Below are 24,452 nucleotides of genomic sequence, written 5' to 3'. Positions count from 1 at the left end.
ACAAAAAGCTTGGAAGTGCAAAAGCGCGTGTTATGCACTAACACACACGAGGCCGGGAGAGAGTTTGGCAGTGATTCCACGTGCCTAAGCTGCTGTGTTGCATGGACTCCCAATATACTTCCCAATTAAGCTTATAAACAAACAATTAACAATATGCATACATGACGTTTGCTTTCTTGACATTTCTGGTTTGTAATGTTTTTTTTTTAGCTTTTTAAGTAAAATATATAATTTTCAAGTGGTACATCTATAATTATTTACAAAGAATATTTTGTTATACATAATCCATTGACAAGTGGTAGGTGCTTAATTTCCAGTGCTGTACTTCAAGAAAAAATGATCATTTAAATTAGAGGGAATTGAAGTTTGACATAATCTTAATCCTAATTCATTAACCCAACATTTCTCACCAATGGGCTAACCCCAACGACTTTGTGTGCACGTGTTTAAAGCTTAATATTGTCCGTGTTTCTCACCATTACATATCATTTTATTAGAAATTCTTGAATTTTGGGGTAATAAATTGAGAGAAATAGTGGAAAATGAAATTATTTTAAAAAGGTACTTTGATGGTGAGTGTATCATACTTCTCTATGTTGATGATAGGCTGATCATAGGTCAAGATAGTGATAAGATTAGAAAGCATAAGAATGAGCTCAGTAAGTCCTTAATTTGCTATGAAAGACTTGGGACCCGCAAAACAGATCCTCGATATAAGTATCTCTCGTGACTGAAAGAAGTGAAAGTTGTGGTTTCACAACAAGAAAAGTATATTGAGAAGGTATTGAAGCGGTTCAACATTGATAAAGCAATGCCAGTTGCTACTCCACTTGCTAGTCACTTCAAGCTCAGCTCAAAGCAGAGTCCTACAAGTAAAAAGGAAAGAAAAGAAATGACTAAGATGCCATATGCCTCAGCCGTCGGTAGTATAATGTATGCGATGGTGTGCACGAGGCCAGACATAACATACGCAATTGGTGTTGTTAGCAGATTCTTGTCTAATCCAACTAGGCAAAGAACATTGGAACAATATGAAGTGGATTCTCAGATATCTCAGAGGAACTTCCAAAATGAGTTTCTATTTTGGAAATGGCAAGCCTAAATTGATTGGATACACAAATGCAGACATGGCCGAAGATCCTGACTCAAGAAAGTCAACTTAAGGATACTGATTACATTTTCAGGGGGAGCTGTCTCATTGAAATCAAAGCTACAAAAATGTGTAGCTTTGTCTACTACAGAGGCAGAGTTCATAGCAGCTACAAAAGCATGCATAGAAATATTATGGACGAAAATATTCCTACATGAATTGGGCCAAGAGCAGCAGAAGTACGTTTTGTATTGTGCAGTGGGAGTGCAATCCACTTGAGCATGAATCCGAGTTTTTACTCGAGGTTAAAGCACGTAGATGTGCAATATCACTGGATACGTGATATATTAATTGTAATCCAAGCAACTACAGCTTGAGAAGATTCACACTGATGACAACAACTCATACATGATGACAAAGTCATTACCGAAGGACAAGCATGATTTATGCAGAATAGCAACAAGGATGACAGAATCCTCCACCTAAGTCAGGAGGGGGAGATTGACGGCCCCATTGGTATCCCTCCTTGGTGGATAAATGCATATTAGTAATCATATGCATGCATAGAAGAAGTTAGCCATGTTGGTGTAAAATTTACCACATGAGGAAATTAAGCAATTTTACTATTGCTTTGGGGGCCTATTCAATGCAAAGGTGAGCAAGTTATATGGTATAGCTAAGGTTGGTGCAGCAATGGTTGAAAGTAAAAGAAACAATGCATTAAATGACATGCAAACATTGAACGTAAAATATGGAAAGGTTGGACTTAGCATTTCAATTATCAATATATTTACTAATGTGTCATCAAGTCAATTGCCTATATAAAGGCATTAGAACTTAGCAAGCCAAGAAAGCCAAAGAAGGCATTTACTGAGTTTGAGAATTAGGGAGAACCTCACTTGTGAGAATTGAGAGAAAAAGCCTCAATTAAGTGAGAAGAGAGATCTTCTTGAGAGAATCCAAGAGAGAGTGTTTAGCCACTTTAGTGAGATTGTTTCTTATAATCTCATTATTTTACATAGTGGAAAAAATTACTACTGTTGTATGTGGACGTAGGCATATTGCCGAACCACGTTAAATTTGGTGTCTCCTTTATTTCTTTCCTAGTTATCTGTTGCTCCCCACTTAATTTATTTTGTTATCCCATTTCTTGCCCAATGTATATAAAATAGACTAATAAAGAACCTACACAATTAAATTAAAAATATGGAATAAGAAACTTACAACCAATTAAATTATAAATATGTAATAAGGAACCTACAATTACAAAATATACTACAATGTACTTTTTTTTATAAGAATTTAATACATATATGTATAGCGAACCTATAGTATAATGAACCTACATATATTCTTACAATCAAATAAATAACCTACATGAAATCAAATCACCTACACTAACAAATAAATATAATGAACCTACAGATAATTCTCGGTTGTAGACAATTCTTCTTTATTTGATTAAAGGAGAAGAGATTAAGGGATTAGGTGTTTTAATGAATCTATTAAGTTTATGGACTTTAAAAACAAACATTAATTACATAATGGCGCAATTTGTAAATAATAAGAAGTTAATGAAATATTGTTATCCTACGTGGATGAGAATTTTAAATATGGGCTTTAGCTATTAAAAAAAAAAAATAGTAGTGTTAGACTCTTAAAAAAATAATTTAATGGGCTCATATCTAAATGACCCTAATTTTTATTGCCATGTGATGTTATCGAAATAGTCTATTTTCTGCAGTACAAACTCACAAATACATACCTAATTCTTAGGTGTTCATATTTTACACAAAAAACAAAGGGTCCTATAAATGTGTTCATTTTTTAAGAAATTAAGAAATTAACCTAACAGACGAGAATCAAGCTAAAGGTGTTCGGATTCAATACTAACAGAAAAGAAATTATCAAATCCGACTAAAGGTGCATCCTGCATATAAGTATTGTTCTATATATAGTTGAATTTTCTATTTTTGCTCTAGCTATAATAGCCAAAGTCAAACAGTCAAACTGGTGTTTCTCATCCAAGAAAAAAAAAAAACTTTGGTTATCCAAAGTCACGATAAGGTGCCATATGAGGCTTTTTCCTAGCCACTCAACTAGTCAACTATAACGATAATTACATTTGAAATACCACTTCTGGTAGCAGCAGCCATTATTGAAGACGAGAGATGAGCAAATGGTCTCTTTATGGAATGACTGCTAGCTCTCTTTGTTACTTTTGGAACCAAAGGAATTTCGGGTCAGGTCAGCTTTCTCTTCTACCTTCTTGCATATATATGTTTGATCAATTTTTCATTAATGTTTTCCATGCTTTTCGATCTTCTCTAATTCTCTTTTTATAGAATTATGGCTACCAAGTTGGATACTCTACATGTTAATTATGTTAGCTGTAAGCTTGACTAGTCAACAGCCAATCTAGTGAGCTTCTAGAAGTTAGTCTGTTACAGTTTTTGGGTAAGTGTGTGAAATCTGATATCAAAGAGAATTCTCCAGTTTATCTTTTTATTTTCTTGCACATTTTCTTAGCTTCCAATCATGAATTTTACTTACTCAATCATGGTATCAGAGCCCCTGATCCGTGTTCTTTGCTGCGATTGCTCTGTTTTCTTCTCTTAGGTGCGATCTCGATCTTGATCTGCTGCGATCTCGATCTGGCGCAATCTTGATTTGTAAGCTTTCTCTTATTGTTCTTGTTAGTCTTTGGTTTCTTTTGCGAAGCTTGGTGAATTGTGCTCGTAAGCGATGGTTTCTTTTGCGAAGCTTGTTGGTTGTTTTTTCGTTGAAGTAAGCAGATTTGTTGATGAATTCTGAAAGATTTTAGAAAACGGTGAAGCGTCGATTTTAGACAACGGTGAATTCTGAAAGATTTTAGTGTTGATAATTGTTAATCTTGAAGTGTTGGAAATTTGTTGAAGTGTTGGAAAGAATGAAGTGTTGGCAATCTTGAAGTGTTGGACAGATTGAAGTGTGATTAGGCAATTAAGCTATTGTGGAAGAATTAGTCGGCAGGGTTAGGTGCAAATATACATATATATATATATATATATATATATTGCTTGCTCTGGAAATGAAGTCAACCATGCATAATGACTGCTTGAGTCGATCAATTGGAGATCAAGGAAGGGTTTCTGAGTCAGTGGTAGAATCTGTAATGTGGTGTCGTCACTTATAACTCCTATACAATTTCATTGAGGTATGTACACTCATATTGTCAGTTTCATAATTTCTCTTTTTCTTGTAAGTTGTGATTATTTCTTGCTAATTTATTCAGCCAACTTTTATCTTATAACAGTTCGTGCACTGGCCACTTGTGTTTTTTGAACAATCGCATTGCTGTAGAGACTCTCCCTTACTGTCTGTCCCATACCACGCGAATATATATTGGTGATAGACTGATAAGGGTACGTCTTTCAAACTTTGTCTTTTCACACTGGAGTTGGAAATTCAAGTGAAGTACTTCTAATGTTATGCTATTTTAGTTGTGAGTTTCTTTATCAAATTTATATTCCCTGAATTAACTATTTTTTGAAATGTGAGATTTGCAATTGCCATGTTATCAATTAAGTCTGATTTGATATTCAACAAACAACAATAGTTAAAAAATTGATAGTCATTTGGCGGGAAAGGTATGCTGAGTTGGCGCCACGTCGCCAATTAATCCCGTTAGCAAAAGCCAAGGTGGCATTTAATTGATCTCTCAACAAATTGATGGACGGAAGTCCATTTTTCAATTTAGATAATAAATCGGCTGTATATTTGAAATATTTTAAAATTCGTGGACCCTGTTGAAATGACATATATAATTATGTGTCTAAATTGAATTTATGCCAATTATTTATATTTAAGTTGGAATGTGAACAGAATCATCCTATTCATATTCACCTGTACTAAATTGGAAGAATTACTAGAAACCTTGAAGAGTTTTTTATAGACCAATCTAGTTTTCATTTTTCTTTCCTAGAAAACTAAGATCAAACTACCAAGTCCGTCAACTTAGTCCATTAACTTAATTTATCTAATTAATCTATTTTTCATAGCAAGAGGTCAGTTTTGCCATTAATCTATTTAGCCTCAAGGCCAATTTTGTCAAAACATTATAAATTTTAACTAACACTCATTATATGTGGGCCAAAAGACAAAAATATCAAATGGAAAAAGCTTAAATCAAAGGGGCTAACATATTTGTGACATAATCTAAAAAACTACATTTAAATTTGGTAGTTCAATTGAAATATTATATGGTCTTCATGCTATATCAAAAAATTATTGAGATTTGGTATTTAATACTAATTTTTATTTTTTTAAAATACTCAAAAACATTTATAAATATATATATATTTTAAAACGTCAAGAATATTTTAAAAAATACGTCACACTTGAGTTGGGTTTCATATATATATTTACCGAAAACTATACAAAACATCAACAAAAAAGAACTTATATATATATATCAAGGAAATGGAAATTGTTGTTTCTTTTACACTTGTGTTGGCCTCACTTTTACGTCTTTCCAATCTTTCGTTCCTCTTGTCAGTTGATTTATTTATCTAATCTATGTTGGCAGGATATATACCATTAGAGAAAGACAGAGGTAAGCACTACGCAGTCCAAAAGAAAATGGCCGACATTGCCTCATTGGTACTCGATATCGCAAAGTGCATTGGGAAGCCTACTGGGAGACAGTTTGGCTATTTGCTTTCAAAAGACACCAACATTAAAACTCTTCAGGATGGTCTCAAAAAGCTTGTCAAGGAAAAAGACAGGGTTAATGCTGCCAAAAGGGACTGGAATGTCATCGAACCTGCTGATGTTGAGGATTGGCTACAGACAGTGGACGAGATAATTAAGGAAGCCAAGGATTTTGAAGGTAGAATCAACATGAAAACATTTTCACCAAAAAAAGGAAGAAAATTGAAAAGACGATTTTGGTATCGGTGGCAGCTGAGTAGGAAAGCAAAGAAGATTACTCAGAAAGTAGAAGATATGGCCAAGACTCGACCCAAAATAGCCTATACTGCTCCTGCACCAAAGATATGGTCAACACTAACCACTGAAGGTTTAAGGGATTTTAAATCCAGAGTGGCAGTCATGAATACTGTGATGGAGGCTTTGGAAAATGAAGAGATAAGAATGATTGGGATTTGTGGGATGGGGGGTGTGGGCAAAACCACAATGGTGAATCAAATCATCAAAAGATTGGAAGGTGGGAACTTATTTGATGATGTTGTGATGGCAGTTGTGTCCCAAAATCCAAACATTACAAAGATTCAAGGAGATATTGCAGAGGCACTAGGTTTGAGAATCGATGGGGAAAATCAACTTGTAAGAGCAGGAAGGTTACGTGAAAGACTTATGGGCAGTAAGAGGAGTCTGATTATATTAGATGATCTTTGGTCAGAGCTTGATTGTAAGGTCGTTGGCCTTCCTTTTGTTCATACTCATAAAGAGTGCAGAATTTTATTCACATCAAGAAACTTTGAATTGTACAATGCGTTGGGAAGTCAAAAACTTTCTATACCAATCAAGGTTTTAACTCCAGAAGAAGCATGGGAGCTCTTTCAGGAGACGGTAGGTGAATCTTTGGGCAATCCTGATTTGCATACTGTTGCAAAAGATGTTGCAAATGAATGTGGAGGTTTACCTATTGCTGTTGTAACTGTTGGAAAAGCAATCAACAATAAAAGGAAATATGAATGGGATAGTGCCCTTGAACAACTAAGAAAGTCTCTCCCAGAAAGCATTGGTGAAATGGATCCCAAAGTTTATAATAGCATAAAATTGAGTTATGATTATTTAAGCAGTGGTGAAGCCAAGTCATGCTTTTTGCTTTGTTGTTTGTTTCGAGAAGATTATGATATCCCAATTGAGTATTTGGTTAGATATGGGTGGGGCCGAGGAATGTTTCACAACATCGATACATTGGAACAAGCAAGAAACAGAGTGCATTCTGCAGTTGAAAAACTAAGCAGATTGTTTTTGCTGCTAGATAGCGACCGACAAGAGTGTATCAAAATGCATGATGTAGTTCGTGATGTTGGCATATCAATTGCCTCAAAAGAAAAGCACAGATTTTTGGTAAAGTGTGATGCTGAAAGTACTGGGTGGCCAAAAGAAGCTACATATGAACATTACACAGCAATCTCACTGATTGATGTTCAAATTGATGAGATTCCAGATGGTTTGGAGTGCCCAAAACTTGAGCTTCTACATCTACAAACCTGCAAATGTTCAGAATCTACCATGGACAACATGTTTAACGTGATGAAAGAACTTAAAGTCTTAGCTTTTATAAAGATTAAGCCAATGCCAACCTTGTCAAGATCACTTGGAGTACTGAAGAACCTTCAGACTTTGTGTCTAGAAGATTCTCGGAATTTGGGAGACATATCTAGTGTTGAAGGATTGGAGAATTTAGAGATCCTCAGCTTTGCTCGTTCTGAAATCTCAGCGCTGCCCAAAGAAATTGGACATCTTAAAAAATTAAGGTTGTTAGATACGACAGATTGTGCAAATCTCAATCAAATTCCTCACGGTCTCTTATCCAGCTTAAGTAGACTAGAAGAGTTGTACTTGACAAATAGCTTTCGAGGATGGGAGCCTGCAGTAGGAAGCAAGGATAAGAGCAATGCAAGCCTTTCTGAGGTGTCATCTATATCTGATCATCTGAAGGTTTTATCCATAGGAATACCCAAATCGAAGCTGTTTTCAGACTTGCGCTTGAAAAACCAGACAACAAGATTTCAGATATCTATGGACCAGTTTTATGCAGATTTCAGTGAGGGAGTTACATGTATTTTTGAAAACAGTTTAATGCTTCGTGGTCCTGTGGAGGAACTGATGGAGAGTGGAACAGTTAAATTCATGCTCAAGAGATCTGTAGCTTTGGACTTGACAAGTTCTGAAAAATTAAAGTATGTCGTCAATGTGTTAGACGAAGAAGGATTTCAACATTTGAAAGATTTAACCATCTTTGGCAGTTCCAGCATAGAGTATCTCGTAAATGGGACAGATTGGAGTGAACATACCGCCTTCCCTATTTTGGAGTCACTTTACCTCTGTAATATTCCCAATTTAAGAGCAATATACCATGGCTCACTTCTAGGAAGCTCTTTTAGCAACCTAAGATCTCTTGACATCCATTCCTGTGTAGAGTTAAAATATGCATTCTCACTCTCCCTAGCAAGAAACCTTATACAACTCCAAAGCTTAGTTGTTACAGATTGTGGTGGAATGGAAGAAATTGTCTCAAAGGAGAGGAGGGAACATGAGAATGCAGCCCACATGATGGCTTTCCCTAAATTAAGGAAACTGGGGTTCGATTATTTATTCAAGCTGGTTGGTTTTTACAAAGCCAACCGATCATACTCCAACCGTGAGGTATGTTTGTAAACCGATGGGCGTAATTTTTTGATGTTTTTTTATTTTTTAAATGGCTTCTGGATGTTTTTGTTTTTATTTTTATTTTTATTAAATGGCTTCTGGATGCTTGAATAATACAAAGTATAATAATTGTTCCAAATAGTGTAGCTCGAAATTACACATTGTAAACTCTAATGCCATTATTTCCTAGTCATATATATATATGAATACTTTTTCCTTTTTCAACTAATTCCACCTTTTACTATGAAATTACAGATATACCACGTCAGCTGTATATATACTTCCACTCAAAAATCAGGATGCAGATATTACTTTAGAAAAGATATTAATCCACTGGAAATCTAACAATCCCTCCCCTCTATTAGCCAAAAATCAAATTGCCACCAAGTTTCAGTCTAAGGATAATCAAACTGAAGGACTGAATCCAAAATTTCCATTGGCAAAAAATAAACCTTAAGAAACAATAACGTTTAATAATTGGATTATTAATCTCTGTATTTCTAACAACTATAAAATCTTTGTATTTAATATTTGGATTATGTGTATGGTTAGTTTAAGGTAAAAAATAATGGAAATACTCATGTCCAAGGAAAAACCGAAATACCTATAAAGAAAGCGTGTTGCTATATTAATTTGAAGTCAATAATATTACAGATTGCAATGTTTTTTTTAAAGAGATGTCACAGATTACGATGTTGAACTTGAATACAATTTATTTTTTTATTTTTTATGAAAACTCGAAAACAAAGTTAATATTTTTCGTGAGATTGTTGCTGAATGCTGATTACATTAATTGTTGCTAATAATTTTTTGTTTTAGAAATGTCACAGATTACATTGTTGCTGACGTGGCGTGTTTTTTGTTTTTTTCCACTTAAAATATATCTATTAGATCACAATGCCTGAAGATAAGGATGAGATAACAGAAGCTTCGTTTGATCGACTTGGGAATGCTAGGTCCACTTCAATGTTAGAGGCCGAGGAAGTGTCAAACTTTAGTGGAATACTATTTCCATCAAATTGCATTTCGTGGTTCCAAAATTTAGAAGAAGTATACATACGGGCATTAGAAAATGTAGAAGTGGTATTTGATTTAAAAGGCCAACAGACAATTCCAGCATTTCCTGAGTTAAGAGATTTGAGTATAACGTATACTTCAAGGGTTACACACAGTGGCGGATCTAGAAATTAAGTATTATGGGGGCAAGATTAAGAGCTCAAGATTATGCGAGGCTTGTGACTTGCGAAGTTGCGAGCAGAGGCAGCAGCCAGCAGCTAGTAGCACGCAGGGGCGACTGCCGACGAGTGAGGGAGCAGGCCAGCAAGGGGCGACGGCCGACGGAGCAGTGGGCAACTAGCTGAGTACGCAGGCTAGTGAGGCTACGCAACCTTCAGCTGTTCAGCAATTCAGATTTGGTTTATGCGTTGCAGCGTAAGGGCAGCTGGGCAGGGGTTAGTTCATTTAATTTACTTGCCAAAACGACGTCGTTTTCGCAAGTTTTGAATTAAAAAAAAAAGCTGATGCATCTCACGTGCTACAAGCCTACAAACTCAGCCCTTCTCCTTCAGTCCTTCCTCTGTTCTGCTGTTCAGACCAACACCTTTGGTTCTTCCTCTTCTTGCCCCTGCCAGCCATGGCTGCCACCAAGAGTTTTGGTTCATTCATGGGGGCAAGAATTTTTATCAAGCCAAGCATTTCTGGGTTCATGGGGTCAAGTGACCCCATTGACCCCACTGTAAATCCGCTCCTGGTTACACAGTTGTGGACCAACGTTCCATGTGGAGTCCAGGGCTTTCAAAATTTAAAATCTTTATCACTAGACACATGTGATAATTTGGAATATGTATTCTCGTATTCCATTGCCAAGGTACTTGTGAATCTTGAAAACGTACACGTACATTTTTGTCTGGATATGAAAACCATAGTCAGAGACACAAAGGAAGACGAAGAAAAAGAAAAGACAGGTGGCATGATTTTGTTTCCGAAAGTGAATCGGTTTGAACTGTTTTATTTGCCAATTCTTGAGAGTCTTTGCACTGGTCCCTGTACTTTTGTATGGCCATCCATGAAAACATTGATACTCAGCCAATGTGAGAAATTGAAGACATTGGGTTCAGTAATTCCACCAATCAAACAGTCAGAGGATTCAAAAGCTCAGGAGGCTTGGCCTACGCGTTCTGGATGTGCACCATTTTGTTCATATAACATTCCAATCATCAAATCCAATCGATCCACTGACAAGAAATCTCAGAAAAAATACAGTTTAAGAGAGAATGCCCGGGACTTCATTGAAATATTGCCACCTACTCTAGTCAAAAAAGAGGTAAGTGTTTAAATTATAGTAACCTAGCTTTAATAATAAACTTCATTTCCCTTTTGTAAATTAACCTGTGAAATTTTATATAGCATTGTACTACTAACTTTTACTGTACGTGATGTACATTTATATTTACTACCCTGTTTTACATAAGTGTTTACTACCCTGTTGTACGTGTTGTACTGTCTTTCATAAATGATGCCTGACATTTTTCTAGGAAACGTTAACAAGCAATGAGGATTCAAATGCTGATGATAATCTAGAACTTCTTAAAGTAGAACGTTGTGGGTTATTGGAAGTGATATTTCAGCTTCAGGGAAGCCATTATGTTCAAGCATTTAATAAGCTGAGGCATCTGGTGTTAAAATCTTTACCAATGCTAATGCACATATGGGAAAATGGTTTGCAGCAGATCACCATCACAAGCTTTGGAAACTTAAGATTGCTTGAAGTATGTTTCTGCGAAAATTTGAGATATTTGTTTCCATCATCCATAGCCAAACTTCTTATCAATCTAGAAGAAATAATAGTTGAGCATTGTCAGACGATGGAAGAAATTATTGCAGAAGCAGAACAAGGAGAGGAAATGGCATTTCCTCGAGTGAATTCCATCACGTTTGAGAATCTACCAAACCTCAAGTGTTTCTGGGCTAAAGCTTATACTTTGAAGTTGCCATCCTTGGTGGAATTGAAGATAATTGAATGTCCAAAATTAAAGATATTTTCTGGTGGGGATGTATGCACACCTTCCATGGTGCGAGTTTCTACATGGCGTGAAATATTGGCTGAGTGGAAGGGAGACCTCAATACAACTATAGGAAACATTTACAAAGGACAGGTATGCTCTTCTTTCAACAAACTCTTACTAATGCGTGAGCTTATATCTTCACTCACCTTGCTCTCTTTTTTTTCTCCTTTTCTTGTTTTGTCATAAAAATAGTCAAATTTCTAGAGTATTAATTACAAATACACAAGTAACTCTTGGGTACCTGTTAGCATTTTCCTCGAGAAACAAAAACTTCTAAAGATGCCTTTCTTTTTGAAAGAAATTAATAAACTGATAAGACAGTTAATATTGAATGTGCCAAGCTAATAAGGCTTTCATATATTGTCTTAAATAAGGTAGAGATTTCTTAATGGAAGCCATATATGTTGCACATTAAAACATGTACCACACAAAACTCATATACAAGGTGTTCTAATCATATTTTCTATGCCAAGTTATGTAATATTTATTGAACATTAATAATACAAGTTGCCACTACAACATTTTCCTTGCAAGTCCTAAGATGACACTGGATCTTTCAGCCTAGCCATGATGTGGCCTTTGGGCCTTTAGCCAGAAAAGCCTCTCATAGGCCCAATTAGGCCTTTACCAATCGCGTGGCCCAACACTTACGCATATTGAACCATAAATATGTTCGGCTCAAACAGTGAGAGAGTAGTGTTCTTTCTTCTTTCTGAATTTAGATTGGGCAGCTATTTCTTACCATTTTGTGTTTGGTTGGTTTGAGTGTTTTTTTAGTTTCCTGGACGGCTGGTTTTTTTTTTTTTTTTTTAATTATTAGATCCAATATTTCTAAGTCTATGGTTCCCCAGCCAAACCCCCTGCGCCCTCAACACTCGTGCGCCCAAGAAGAGAGAGCTAGAAAGAGCATAGAGAGAGAGAGAGAGAGAGAGAGATATATATATATATATATATAAAGGGAGAGAGCTAGAGAGAGAGAACACAGATAGCACAGAGAAAGAGCACTGAGATGAAACTAGATTAGGAGAGAGAGAGAGAGAGAGAGAGAAGAGGCGGCTGTGATTAGTGAAGTTGAAAGAAATTAGGTTTGGTTAGGACTTAGACTTTTTAATATAATTACTAAAATCTCCTTCTCTTAACAGGTGAAAACAGGTAACTTACGAATTAATACGACCCGACCCATTATCTTAACAGGACACTAACGGGTGACACTGATATCAACCCGACCCAATAACCTCGAACCCGAACCCATAAATTTGTGTGTCGTGACTGTTTTTGTCAATTCTAATTAGGAATACCCATTTCACCAAAAGTTGCAAGTCTTGCACTTGAACTAGTGCATTAGGCTTGCTCTTAGTATGAAAAACCACGAGACACTCGAGACTCCAGTATTATAAAGATTATGATCAAGGGAATGAGAACCTTAGGAGGAAAATGAAGTAACTAAATAGTCGTTGTCGAAACAGAATGACTCATTGATGCCAAAACTTCGACGACATAATTAGGTTCTCTAAGAGCATGTACATTGCTAAAGGCAAGATGCAAAGCTAAATGCAAGCTTTAGCTTTTGCTTTTAGCTAAATCTATAAATTTGTACATTGTTAAAGACTAAAGCTAAAGGCAATCTATTTAATTTATTAATTGACTGGGTCACATGTCATCGTCTAATTGACTGGGCCAATTATTAATAAAAAAAATATGAAGGTGAAAATGAAAACATGTGAAGGTGGGCCAGCCGCTGTCCCCCATGTGAAGAACGGACGGGTCCCGCCACTCCCTTGCTCTCCAATCGTTGCACGACATATGGAATCCACTATACCTACCTTTTCTCATGTGGGCTCCACTGGTTCTTGGTTTCTGTGCATGGAAAAGCAAGATTTTGGGTCAAATTTAGCTCAAAATCTTGTCAAGGCAAGAGTTGCCTTGCCTTTAGCCCAGCAATGTAGAGATTTTTTCACATTTTAAGCTAAATCCTGCCTTTAATTTTGCTTTTGGCCTGTATATGCTCTAAAAGTAGGTTGAATAAGGACCTTGTATTGAGCTTCAGAAAGTTGGTTCAATATTTCATGCGAGCTTGTCAAATTAAGATTTTGGAATCTCCTTCTATAAGAACGCATTTATGGCCATCTTGAAAAGCCACCGGTAGTCCCTGTTTAAGTCCACAATGGCAATACATTGTGGCATTGTGGCATTGTGCCAGGCGAACACGAGTATTTAGTTTCTGTTGTAAAAATATACAACCAAAGATTTTTTTTTTTTTGTCCAAAAGAAAAACAAACACAAACGAAGCAGCCCAAGGCCAAAACAAAAGAGATAAACAAAATACAGCAAGAGAAGTATCTAAGTGCAGTAGAGACAATGGAGATGGAGTAAGATGTAGCAATGGAAAGCTCACGTGAGGACCAAGGAATCTGCCCAACCAAATATCTTAATTTTTGGGGCAATGTTGAACTGCAGTATCAAAACAAACACAATTGCTTTTATGGTCGGAATAAACCAATATATGTTCATTGGGAAAATCACTCTGATCATTAAATTAGAATTGAGAGATATAAATACAATTCAAAGTGAAACTACCCTCCCATATGACACGTTCCACTACTTAATCCCACTAACAGACACCTAAACACATTCCTACTAACATCATGCATACACAACAGACTCAGTCAAATAAAACATGGTCTTCTAAGATAATGAGGACTCTACTAGATAAAAAAACAATTGACAACAGCTACCCATCATGCCTCCACATATTTAGGCTTGATATTTAGGATTGGGCCTCTTCATACGACATGGTCTAACAGGCAACGTTGGCCCGTTTGGTATTAGATTTAAAAACAATTTTTTATTTTCAAAAACACTTTGTATATGAATTTTAAAAGATTTTTGTAGACTTTAAAAGTCATATAGTATTCAATTAAGACTTGAAAGATTTTTGAAGATTTAAAAAAAAAATCCGTAAAAATCTATGTGTATTCAAGTAAGAATTTTAAAGAATCTATAAAAGTTATGTGGTATTCAATTAAGACTTTTAAAAAGTCCGTAAAAGTACGTCTATCAGTCTATATGTATTTAAAAAGTCATTGACTTTTATGAAATTCATTTAATGATGAATTTTTAAAGACTTTTATAGACTTTTTTAAAGTCTTTAAAAGTCTTAATTAAATACCACGTGAATTTTAAAAAGTCCGTAAAAGTTTCTGTGTATTTAAAAAGTCATTGACTTTTATGGAATTTATTTAATGATGGATTTTTAAAGACTTTGAAAGATTTTATGTGTATTTCAAAGTCATTATAAATCTGACCTCTCCTCTGCGGATTTTTATAGACTCTGTAGAACTCCGTAAAACTCTATAGAACTTTGTAAAAATCTATCAAGTTTGCACAAGTCTATAACTTAAAAAAAGTCTATAAAAGTTTTTATAAATCTATATACATTGCACCCGTTTTAAAATTTAAAAAATGTGTTTGGCAAACTATTTTAAAAAATGAATATCTAAAAATAATTAAAAAACAACCCCTTTTCTGAATAGGCTTATTTACTAGTTTGCCCCCTAAAAGTAACTTCAATTCTTACTTTACCTCCTAAGATTTATTGTGTATCACATTACCCCGTGAAACTAATTCGGGCACTTTGCTTACTTCCTATTTTTACAAACTTTGGATATTAATTAAAAATAGCTCCGGACTCAGAAAAATACACGGAAAATTTCTACGGACTTGTCTTGACTAGTTCTAATTTACTATGGGGTCAAATTATCAATTTGCTATCTGAGAGTTTCTAGAAAATTTGAGAAGTTCAAATTTATTTCTAGAAAATTAAAATAAATTTCCCTCTATAAAAATTTTAAAATTTCCATAAAGTCTAGAATGATTTCTCAAAAACATTTTGGAAATTACCAAAAACCTGATTTTGAGAATTCTTCCGAGACTTTATGGAAATTCTAGAATTTATTTTATAGAGAGAAATTTATTTTCCTCTAAGACCGAGAGGTCTTTTCAGTATCAAGTATTCACAAGAAAGGTAGTGTTATTGTTTAGAAGACCAACGGTGCAAACCTCGTATTTTTTAGAGTTTGGGAGATTATCCTATGAATTTTCAAAAAGTCTAGAGTATTTTAATTTTCTAGAAACACTCGGATGAAAAATTATTAATTTGACCCCATAGCAAATTAGTACTAGTCAAGACGAAACCGTAGAAATTTTCCGTGTATTTTTCTGAGTTTGAAGCTATTTTTAATTAATTTCTAAAATTTGTAAAAATAGGAAATGGACAAAATGATACACGAGAATTAGTTTCAGGGGATAATGTGATACAAAATAAACCATAAGAGGTGAAATGAGAATTGAAGTTACTTTCAGGGGTGAAATAGTAAATTAATAAGCCTTTCTGAATACGATAGAATATCGTTTTTACACTTTTTTTTTCCTTTTCACGAAATCTCTGCCTCACTGTCTCTCTGCCCATCGTTTTCTCTCTGCCTCACTATGCCCCTCTGCCTTCATTTTTTTCTCTCATCTCTTCCAACTATTGAATTAGGGCTCTTCTGCTCCTAACGGGCCTCAAAAACCCAGCAAAGAAGAAGCAGTGTAGGCTCGTCTTGACGACGTCGTTGAGTCAACTTAAGGATACTGATTACATTTTCAGGGGGAGCTGTCTCATGGAAATCAAAGCTACAAAAATGTATGGCTTTGTCTACTACAGTGGCAGAGTTCATAGCAGCTATAGAAGCATGCATAGAAATATTATGGACAAAAATATTCCTACATGAATTGGGCCAAGAGCAGCAGAAGTACATTCTGTATTGTGCAGTCGGAGTGCAATCCACTTGAGCATGAATCTGAGTTTTTACTCGAGGTTAAAGCACATAGATGTGCAATATCACTAGATACGTGATGTATTAATTGGAATCCAAGCAACTACAACTTGAGAAGATTCACACCGATGACAACAGCTCAGACATGATGAGAAAGTCATTACCGAAGGACAAGCATGATTTCTGCAGAATAGCAGCAGGGATGACAGAATCCTCCACCTAAGTCAGGAGGGGGAGATTGACGGCCGCATTGGTATCCCTCCTTGGTGGAGGAGAAATGCATATTAGTAATCATATGCATGCATAGAAGAAGTTAACCATGTTGGTGTAAAATTTACCACATGAGGAAATTAAGGAATTTTACTATTGCTTTGGGGGCCTATTCAATGCAAAGGTGAGCAAGTTATATGGTATAGCTAAGGTTGGTGCAGCAATGGTTGAAAGTAAAAGAAACAATGCATTAAATGGCATGCAAACATTGAACGTAAAATATGGAAAGGTTGGACTTAGCATTCCAATTATCAATATATTTACCAATGTGTCATCAAGTCAATTGCCTATATAAAGACATCAGAACCTAGCAAGCCAAGAAAGCCAAAGAAGGCATTTAGTGAGTTTGAGAATTAGGGAGAGCCTCACTTGTGAGAATTGAGAGAAAAAACCTCAATTAAGTGAGAAGAGAGATCCTTTTGAGAGAATCCACAAGAGAGTGTTTAGCCACTTTAGTGAGATTGTTTCTTGTAATCCCATTTTTTACATAGTGGAAGAAATTACTACTCACTACAAGAAAAAAGGGTTTGGGAGAGGAACGGAATTCGTCGCCCAAAGTACAGTTTCGTCGCCCAAACGTTTGGGCGACGAAATTGGTTCGTCGAGCATTTGGACGCCCAAAATGTGACGCCCAAGAGTTTGGGCGACGAACCCATAAATTTCGTCGCCCAAAGACCCCTGGGGCGACGAATAAGGGTGTTCGTCGCCCAAAGAGGGTTTGGGCGACGAAATTTGTCTATCGCCTAAACGTATTTTATTTAAAAAAAAATTTATTTAAATTATATATATGAATTTAATATTTAAAAAAAATCTTTATTCAAAAACTATATAAAACAAAATTAATAAATTTATATATCCAAAATATCCATACAAAGTAGAAACAATTTAATTAATACATACATACAAATAACTAATGGCCCCCTAGGTCAGTAGCATCATCGACACCGGTGGAGGAGTCTGGCATGCACTGGTCAATGTTGGGCGGCAGCACAAACCCAGGTACAATCCTGGCCAACTGGCCAAACACCTGCTGCATCTACTGCACCTTACTCGTCTGCTCCGCATATGCCGCTCTCGATTCTTCTAGCTGACCCTTCAACAACTGCACTTCAGTGGTCAGGTTGACTAATTCTGCAGATGGCTGAGATGAAGACCCGGCGCTGAGATCACGAACCCGACCCGCTCCCATTCCGCGTATCTCCCTACCACGCCTAACACCCAGTGTCTCCGTCATAATACGAAGACCGGCATCGCGATCAGGGACTGAGATCGACTCCAACGGAGTGTCCGGAGGGTACTGGCTGGCCACCTCCTCCAAATAACTTGCCTTCTTGGCGAGCATCTCAGCCTTCAAAATATTATACACAAGTTAGGAATTAGGAAATCAAATACAAATATTGAAAATTGTGAAATAAAACTAAAATATAAAAAACTAACGTGCTTCGCCTTGCCCTTGTCGTTGCCGGGTCGGGCATAAACATCCCCGTAGTTGTCGACCTCCGGAAATTGCGAACCAGCCTGAAAAATAATGTAATGTTGACAAAAACTCAAACAATACTAAGGAATATATATATATTAAATTAAATAATAGCGCACCTGACGATACGACTCCACCCGGTATGAGAAGGGCATGGAACCACCATGATGATCAATCCTTGCGGGCGCTTTCCGGTTCTGAAGATTGGCATTCGACTTCCTCTGTTAAATATTAAGCAAATTGTAAATGCACACAATAAAGGAATAACATAAGAAAAAATAATTTTGAAGTCCTAAAATGATATAACATACCAAAAATTCCGGACTCTGAAAATGAGTGCACAACCACTGCCACTGATCAAGCCGAGCTGCCATCTCCGGAGGAGGGCTGGCCAATGCCTCAGCTGCCGATCCAAACATGTTATATTCTCTGTGCAGCTCGTGCTTCCATTGTGTGTAAACTTTTCTCAATAACTTCTCCATATACCTAGCTACATCCGGATCCTCCATCCGAATGTCATAGTTTACCTGAAAAAAATGCAATTATCAAATTGTTAGGAATGATCAAATTAATCATTTTATATTAATCGAAATATACTCACAGAAATGGAGCCCATAATGCTCCTCTTGATGGCGTCATCAACCTTTTCCCAACTGGGGAAAAGCATAGGGCATTCACCACGGATAATCGATCCGACAAAGGAAGCGAAAGTACTATGGACCTCCTTGCTCGGTCGTAGGTGATCTTGCTCAAGAACGATTCGAATCCTCTCGTTCGTCGTGCGAGTGATTCGGGACGCCTTCAACCCTCTACTTATCCCCCTCGTGGTTTTGGTACCTAGAAAAGCAAATATAACATATTAATTTCACAGTAATCTTATAACATCTAAATAAAATTAAACATAAACACAAGTGGATGATGCAACATTATTCTTACTCTCTGATGATGAGGCAGTACGAGTGGATGATGCAACATTATTATATGCACCATAACGGTGACCACGCCGGGCCCTCCGTGCCGACTGAATCGCAGACCCAGTACTAGATGAAAGATCTGGGGTTATCGCCGGGGTCGATTCGCCCTGGGCTATGAGATCGGGCTGTACTGCAGGGGCGGGCTGGGCTGCAGGGGCGGACATGGATGCTGAACTGGACCTCCGAGATCCACCCCTGTTCGAGATCAAACTCATCTGCACAATTCAATAAATATTTATGTTAGTAAAAAAAAAAACTAAAGTAATAACTTACTAATCTGAATCATCATTATCACTTACTAATATGAATCATCATTATCAATTACTAATCTGAATCACCACTAGAAATACTCATTTCATCATCATCATCATCGATACCATCAACATCATCATCTTCATATTCATCTTCATCTTCATCTTCATCTTCATCTTCATCATCTTCTTCATCATCATCATCATCGATGAAATCATTAACATCAATTCGGGGAAGTGGCCCAAGATCAATTGATAAGGCATCGATCTCAATTGGAGGAACGTCATGTATCTCGACTTGTTGTATGATAACATCATTGTTGTATGAATTGGGTATGGTCGAAGATGAATCCTCTTGATAGGCCACGTCATCCTGATTTTCTTTTTCCGGAATATCCCATATAGTTCGATTCTGAATCATCTGAGCTACTTTCCAACCCACACCCGCCTTAGGGTCATCCAGATAACATACTGGTTTTGCCATTGTGGCAAGAATAAATGGATCATTCTCATACCATCGAGTGTTTGTATTCACAGATATTAAGTCGTAATCGAGTTTAATACTGTTGTTCCTATTCGGGTCTGTATTAAACCAATGACACTTAAATAACACAACTTGAAAGCGATGCGAGTACAAGACTTGATGTACACTCGTCAGCTTGCCGTTGAAATCAACCGTGCCAGTGTCCAAGTTCTCTACACAAACCCCGCTATTTTGAGTGCTCAAGATGGCATCTCGTTCTACAGTTAAAAACTTGACTCCATTCACATTACATCCGGAAAACGTTTCAACCCATTGAATACCACTCGCCAAACTCATTAACTCCTTGTATAACGGCGAATTATCATCAGTCAGCTTTTCCATCTGTTAAAAGACAATGGAATTAATATATTACAAAAAATTTACAAACACATGAACGAACTGATCATTATTATCAGTAATCACTTACATGTTCCTTAAACCATTTAGAAAACAATTCCCGATGCTTTTTCTGTACACGTTCCATGTCCCATCTTGGATAGTCGCGCTTCATTAGTTCCTCATGCTCAATGCGTAAAGAGTCAACTTCTTCGCAATTGTTGAGTATGAACCAATGAGCCATCTCTATATCGTGTTTCGAGAATTCAACAGCTGATTTAGAGGCTTCGCCAAATGGTCGTGTAATTTGAGAAAAGACAGAAAGTGTCTCATTCTTTTCACCACCGTCGTCGTTGCGTTGGGGGCGATTGAATGACGTCTCAACACTGCTGAGATACATTGCACAGTACGTGATGGATTCATTTGCAATATATGCCTCTGCTGTGGAGCCTTCGGGGCGTGCCCGGTTTCGGACGTACCTTTTGTAATTACATAGTGAGAAAACTTTTATGAGTAACATAGAGCTAAACTTGGAGAATAGTAATGAAATAGTTTAGGAATTGTTACCTTTCTATTGGGTACATCCACCGATAACTGACCGGCCCAGCAAGAATTGCCTCTTGCGGTAAATGTATCATCAAATGAATCATTATATCAAAAAAGGCCGGTGGAAATATTTGTTCAAATTTGCATAGGATGTACACAATCTCATCTTTCAATTTTGACATGTCCGACACGCGCAACGTCTTAGCGCAGATATACTGAAAGAACCTCGACAACCCAACAATCGGTTCAACCACATCTTCGGGCAAAAATTTTCGAATACCCACCGGAAGCAGGCGTTGCAATAAAACATGACAATCATGACTTTTCAAGCCCAAAATTTTTCCAGAGTCGATTTTCACATTTCGAGAGATATTGGCCGCGTATCCATCTGGAAATTTGACCGATGCAAGAAACTTTAAGAATTCTTTCTTATCCTCAGGCTTCATGGTATAAAATGGATGTTTCTTTATCATTTTATCACCCTTCTTCGTTAACCACAAATGTTTCCTGATGCCCATTTCTTGCAAGTCTTGTCGAGCCTTAATTGTGTCCTTTGATTTTCCCTCAATGCCCAAGATTGTCCCCACCAAACTTTCGTACACGTTCTTCTCAATATGCATTACATCGAGATTGTGCCTGATTTTCAACTTGGACCAATACTCCAACTCGAAGAATATCGACTTGTTTGTCCAATTTAGATGTGCAGGTGACCTTGGCATATTTCGTTATTTGTTAGAGGGATGTTTACCAATCCGGCCAAATTCTAAGTTATTCAACTGCCTGAAGATGTCATCACCAGATAATTCTTTAGGTTTCACGCCCATCTCCTTTTTTCCGTCAAAGGCCTCCTTACTGTGACGCCATTTATGATCCCCCGGCAACCATCTTCGGTGGCCCATATAACATACTTTACCACTGTGCCAAGCGGAAGTTATATCTTTATTACAAGTAGGACATGCCATATAACCATTGGTGCTCCAGCCTAATAAATTCCCATAAGCTGGGAAATCATTTATTGTCCACATGACTGCTGCACGCAAGGAAAACATTGTTTCGGTGGACTTATCATATGTCGGCACACCATTTTGCCACAATTCTTTCAGCTCATCAATCAACGGCCGCAAATATACATCGATCTCCTTGCCAGGGGATTGCGGTCCTGGAATTAATAGCGTCATAATTGTGAATTCTTTTTTCATGCATTTCCAGGGAGGCAAATTATAAGGAATCACGACCACTGGCCAAGTGCTGTGAGATGTGCTCATATTTCCGAATGGATTAAATCCATCAGTAGCAAGTCCTAATCTGACATTTCGTGGATCTGCTGCAAAATCCGGATATATCTTGTCAAATTCTTTCCATGCGCTTCCGTCTGCAGGATGTCTCATCACATCATCCTCAACCCACTTATCTTTGTGCCACCTCATGTCACTTGCAGTATGTGTCGACATGTACAATCGTTGCAACCTTGGCTTAAGTGGGAAATAACGCAACACCTTTTGCGGAATCTGTTTCTTTCTCTCTACAGACTTGTTCTTATATGTCGGTTCATTGCACACAGGGCATTTATCCTTCCCTTGGTGTTCTTTGTAAAACAATACACAATCATTCTTGCATGCATGAATCTTTTCATATCCCAAACCGAGATCTTTCAACACCTTATTCGCAAGATAATGGGTTTCAAGTATATGATTGTTCTTTGGAAGCATTCGTTTCAAAATCCCCATCAACTGATCATAACTTCGATTCGAATGTTGATTAAGTGCTTTCCAATGCATTAACTCCACAACAGCAGTTAGCACTGAGAACTCTTCACAACCAGAGTACAATTCCCGCTGAGCTTGTTTCAACAATCTCTCGTACTTATCAAACTCTTCTCTTTGGACTTCGAGCAACCCATCATCTTGATCCATATTATCGCTCTCTGTATCATCCTGACTGACTTCGTGATCTAGCGATGCATATGGATAAGCATCGTTTATTATGCCCATCACTTGGTCATTATCATCAGCAACAGATTCAGTAGGCTGCAGAATTGTTCGAGTCTCCGAGGACGTCGAAGCATAAACTCTCGGTTCACCATGATAATACCATGTCGTATAGTTGTGTGACATTCCATATTTCACCAAATGAATTCTGACTTCACGCACTGTCTTCCATAAAGAGTTGTTACAATTCCGGCACGGACACCTTATATTATTCTGAGCATTGACATGTTCCTGTGCAACTTGGATAAATGACTCGATCCCATACAAATATTCATCACTAACACGATTCGTATTACGTATCCACTGTCGGTCCATGATGCCTGTTTCCATATTACACGACAATTAGAAAACGATGCGTCACCATTCTTCGTCTCCTTATGCCTCCGGTAAGGGCCCTATCCCATTCGAGAATGCACATATGTGTCGTGGTTGTTGGCTCACACGACGTAGTTTCGATCTGGGAAAATTTCGGCAGCATCTCCCTATGGTTCTCCAAGTGCACGACGTAGATATTTAAAACAAATATCTAGTATGCACTCGAAGAACACATAAGGAGATGTTGCCGAAATTTTCTCAGATCAAAACCACATCACATGAACCGCTAACCACAACACATAATTGTGCACTCCCAAACTGTCCATGGGTAATTTGGACAATTCAAGAATCATATTGGAGCGCAGTCACACCCAGCGCCCATGCGCACGTCCAATAGACTCTCGAACGGGTCTAAGGTGAATTTAAATTTAGTGTACAAAGTTATCCACTGATAACTTCGCACGACTAGTTAAATGTACAAAGTTATCGATTGATAACTTCGCACAAGCGCTTCGTGCCACATGACCTCACCCAGTACTCGAGGAGTGCTGGACTACGTCATCGGAAATTTTGCAATTACAATGAAACTAAATGTAACATACAAACTAAACTATAATTAATCTAACAATATACATATAAGCATACAAACAAACTATTAAATTTTAGCATATAAAAACATACAAATTAATTAATCAATTTTGTAATTAATTTTAACATACAAACTAATTCACTCAAAAATTTAATACAATTATATATGAAACATTAAATACTAAATCATACAAAAACTTAACTAAAAGATAGATTAAACACATACCTCACCAAAAATGCAATTATCCTTCACAACAAATGCAACACTATCCTTCCTTCACCAAAAAAATAAATCATTGTTAAATATGAGCCCAACATCAATCTAAATTCAGATTTCACAACCAAACCACTAAATTAAAAAAACCCACAACATTAACTAATTACCACTAAAATCAGAAATTTCACAACCAATTTATGCAAAATCTACAACAAGTACAAAATCCACAATATTAGAAAACATAAAAAACAGAAAATACCATAAAAAACAGAAAATACAAAAAAAACAAACAAAAAATACCATAAAAAACAAAAAATACAAAAAAAAACCAGAAAATACCATAAATTCAAAAAAAAAAAAAATACCTGTGTTTCGGGGGGGTGTTGAGCTGGTTTCGGCTTGGAGGGGGGGGGGGTTTTGGGTGAGCTGGTTTCGGCTGGGGGGGGGGATGGGTTTCGGTGGGGGTGGGTTTTCGGGGGAGGGTGGGTTTCGGGTGGGGGGTGGGTTTCGGCGGGGGTGGGTATTCGGGTGGGGGGTGGGTTTCGGCGGGGGTGGGTTTCGGCGGGGGTGGGTATTCGGGGGGGTGGGTTTCGGCGGGGGTGGGTTTTTCGG

The 24,452-nt window shown here is 37.1% G+C and overlaps 2 protein-coding genes and 1 pseudogene across 3 annotated transcripts; 1 reads left to right on the top strand and 2 right to left on the bottom strand.

Moving 5' to 3' along the window:
• The first annotated feature begins 3,209 nt into the window (after positions 1-3,209).
• On the top strand, positions 3,210-14,588 carry LOC147282613 (putative disease resistance protein At4g27220). Its single transcript, XM_086246046.1, has 8 exons — positions 3,210-3,337; positions 3,436-3,547; positions 3,710-4,286; positions 4,386-4,494; positions 5,658-8,470; positions 9,365-9,642; positions 10,232-10,796; positions 11,008-14,588. Exons 5-8 carry the CDS (start codon positions 5,711-5,713, stop codon positions 11,722-11,724), a joined length of 4,320 nt encoding a protein of 1,439 aa, XP_086102172.1. The 5' UTR covers positions 3,210-3,337; positions 3,436-3,547; positions 3,710-4,286; positions 4,386-4,494; positions 5,658-5,710; the 3' UTR covers positions 11,725-14,588.
• Positions 14,589-17,454: 2,866 nt separating this feature from the next.
• On the bottom strand, positions 17,455-19,214 carry LOC147282612 (uncharacterized). 2 transcript variants are annotated; one of them, XM_086249154.1, is made up of 5 exons: positions 18,704-19,214; positions 18,414-18,629; positions 18,222-18,323; positions 18,063-18,143; positions 17,455-17,973 (listed from the first exon to the last, which is right to left on the bottom strand). In XM_086249154.1, exons 1-5 carry the CDS (start codon positions 18,767-18,769, stop codon positions 17,662-17,664), a joined length of 777 nt encoding a protein of 258 aa, XP_086105280.1. In that variant the 5' UTR covers positions 18,770-19,214; the 3' UTR covers positions 17,455-17,661. The 2 variants fall into 2 exon arrangements, with proteins under 2 accessions (XP_086105280.1, XP_086105281.1); XM_086249155.1 differs by having other exon boundaries at positions 18,222-18,299.
• Positions 18,998-23,197, bottom strand: LOC147282611 (uncharacterized; annotated as a pseudogene).
• Positions 23,198-24,452: the final 1,255 nt, after the last annotated feature.

Source organism: Dryas octopetala, chromosome 6, assembly GCF_963921425.1.
Source record: "Dryas octopetala chromosome 6, drDryOcto1.1, whole genome shotgun sequence".
Lineage (NCBI taxonomy): Eukaryota > Viridiplantae > Streptophyta > Magnoliopsida > Rosales > Rosaceae > Dryas > Dryas octopetala.
The sequence above is the reverse complement of the archived record's forward strand: the minus strand, read 5'-3'. Positions and strand labels throughout refer to the sequence as shown.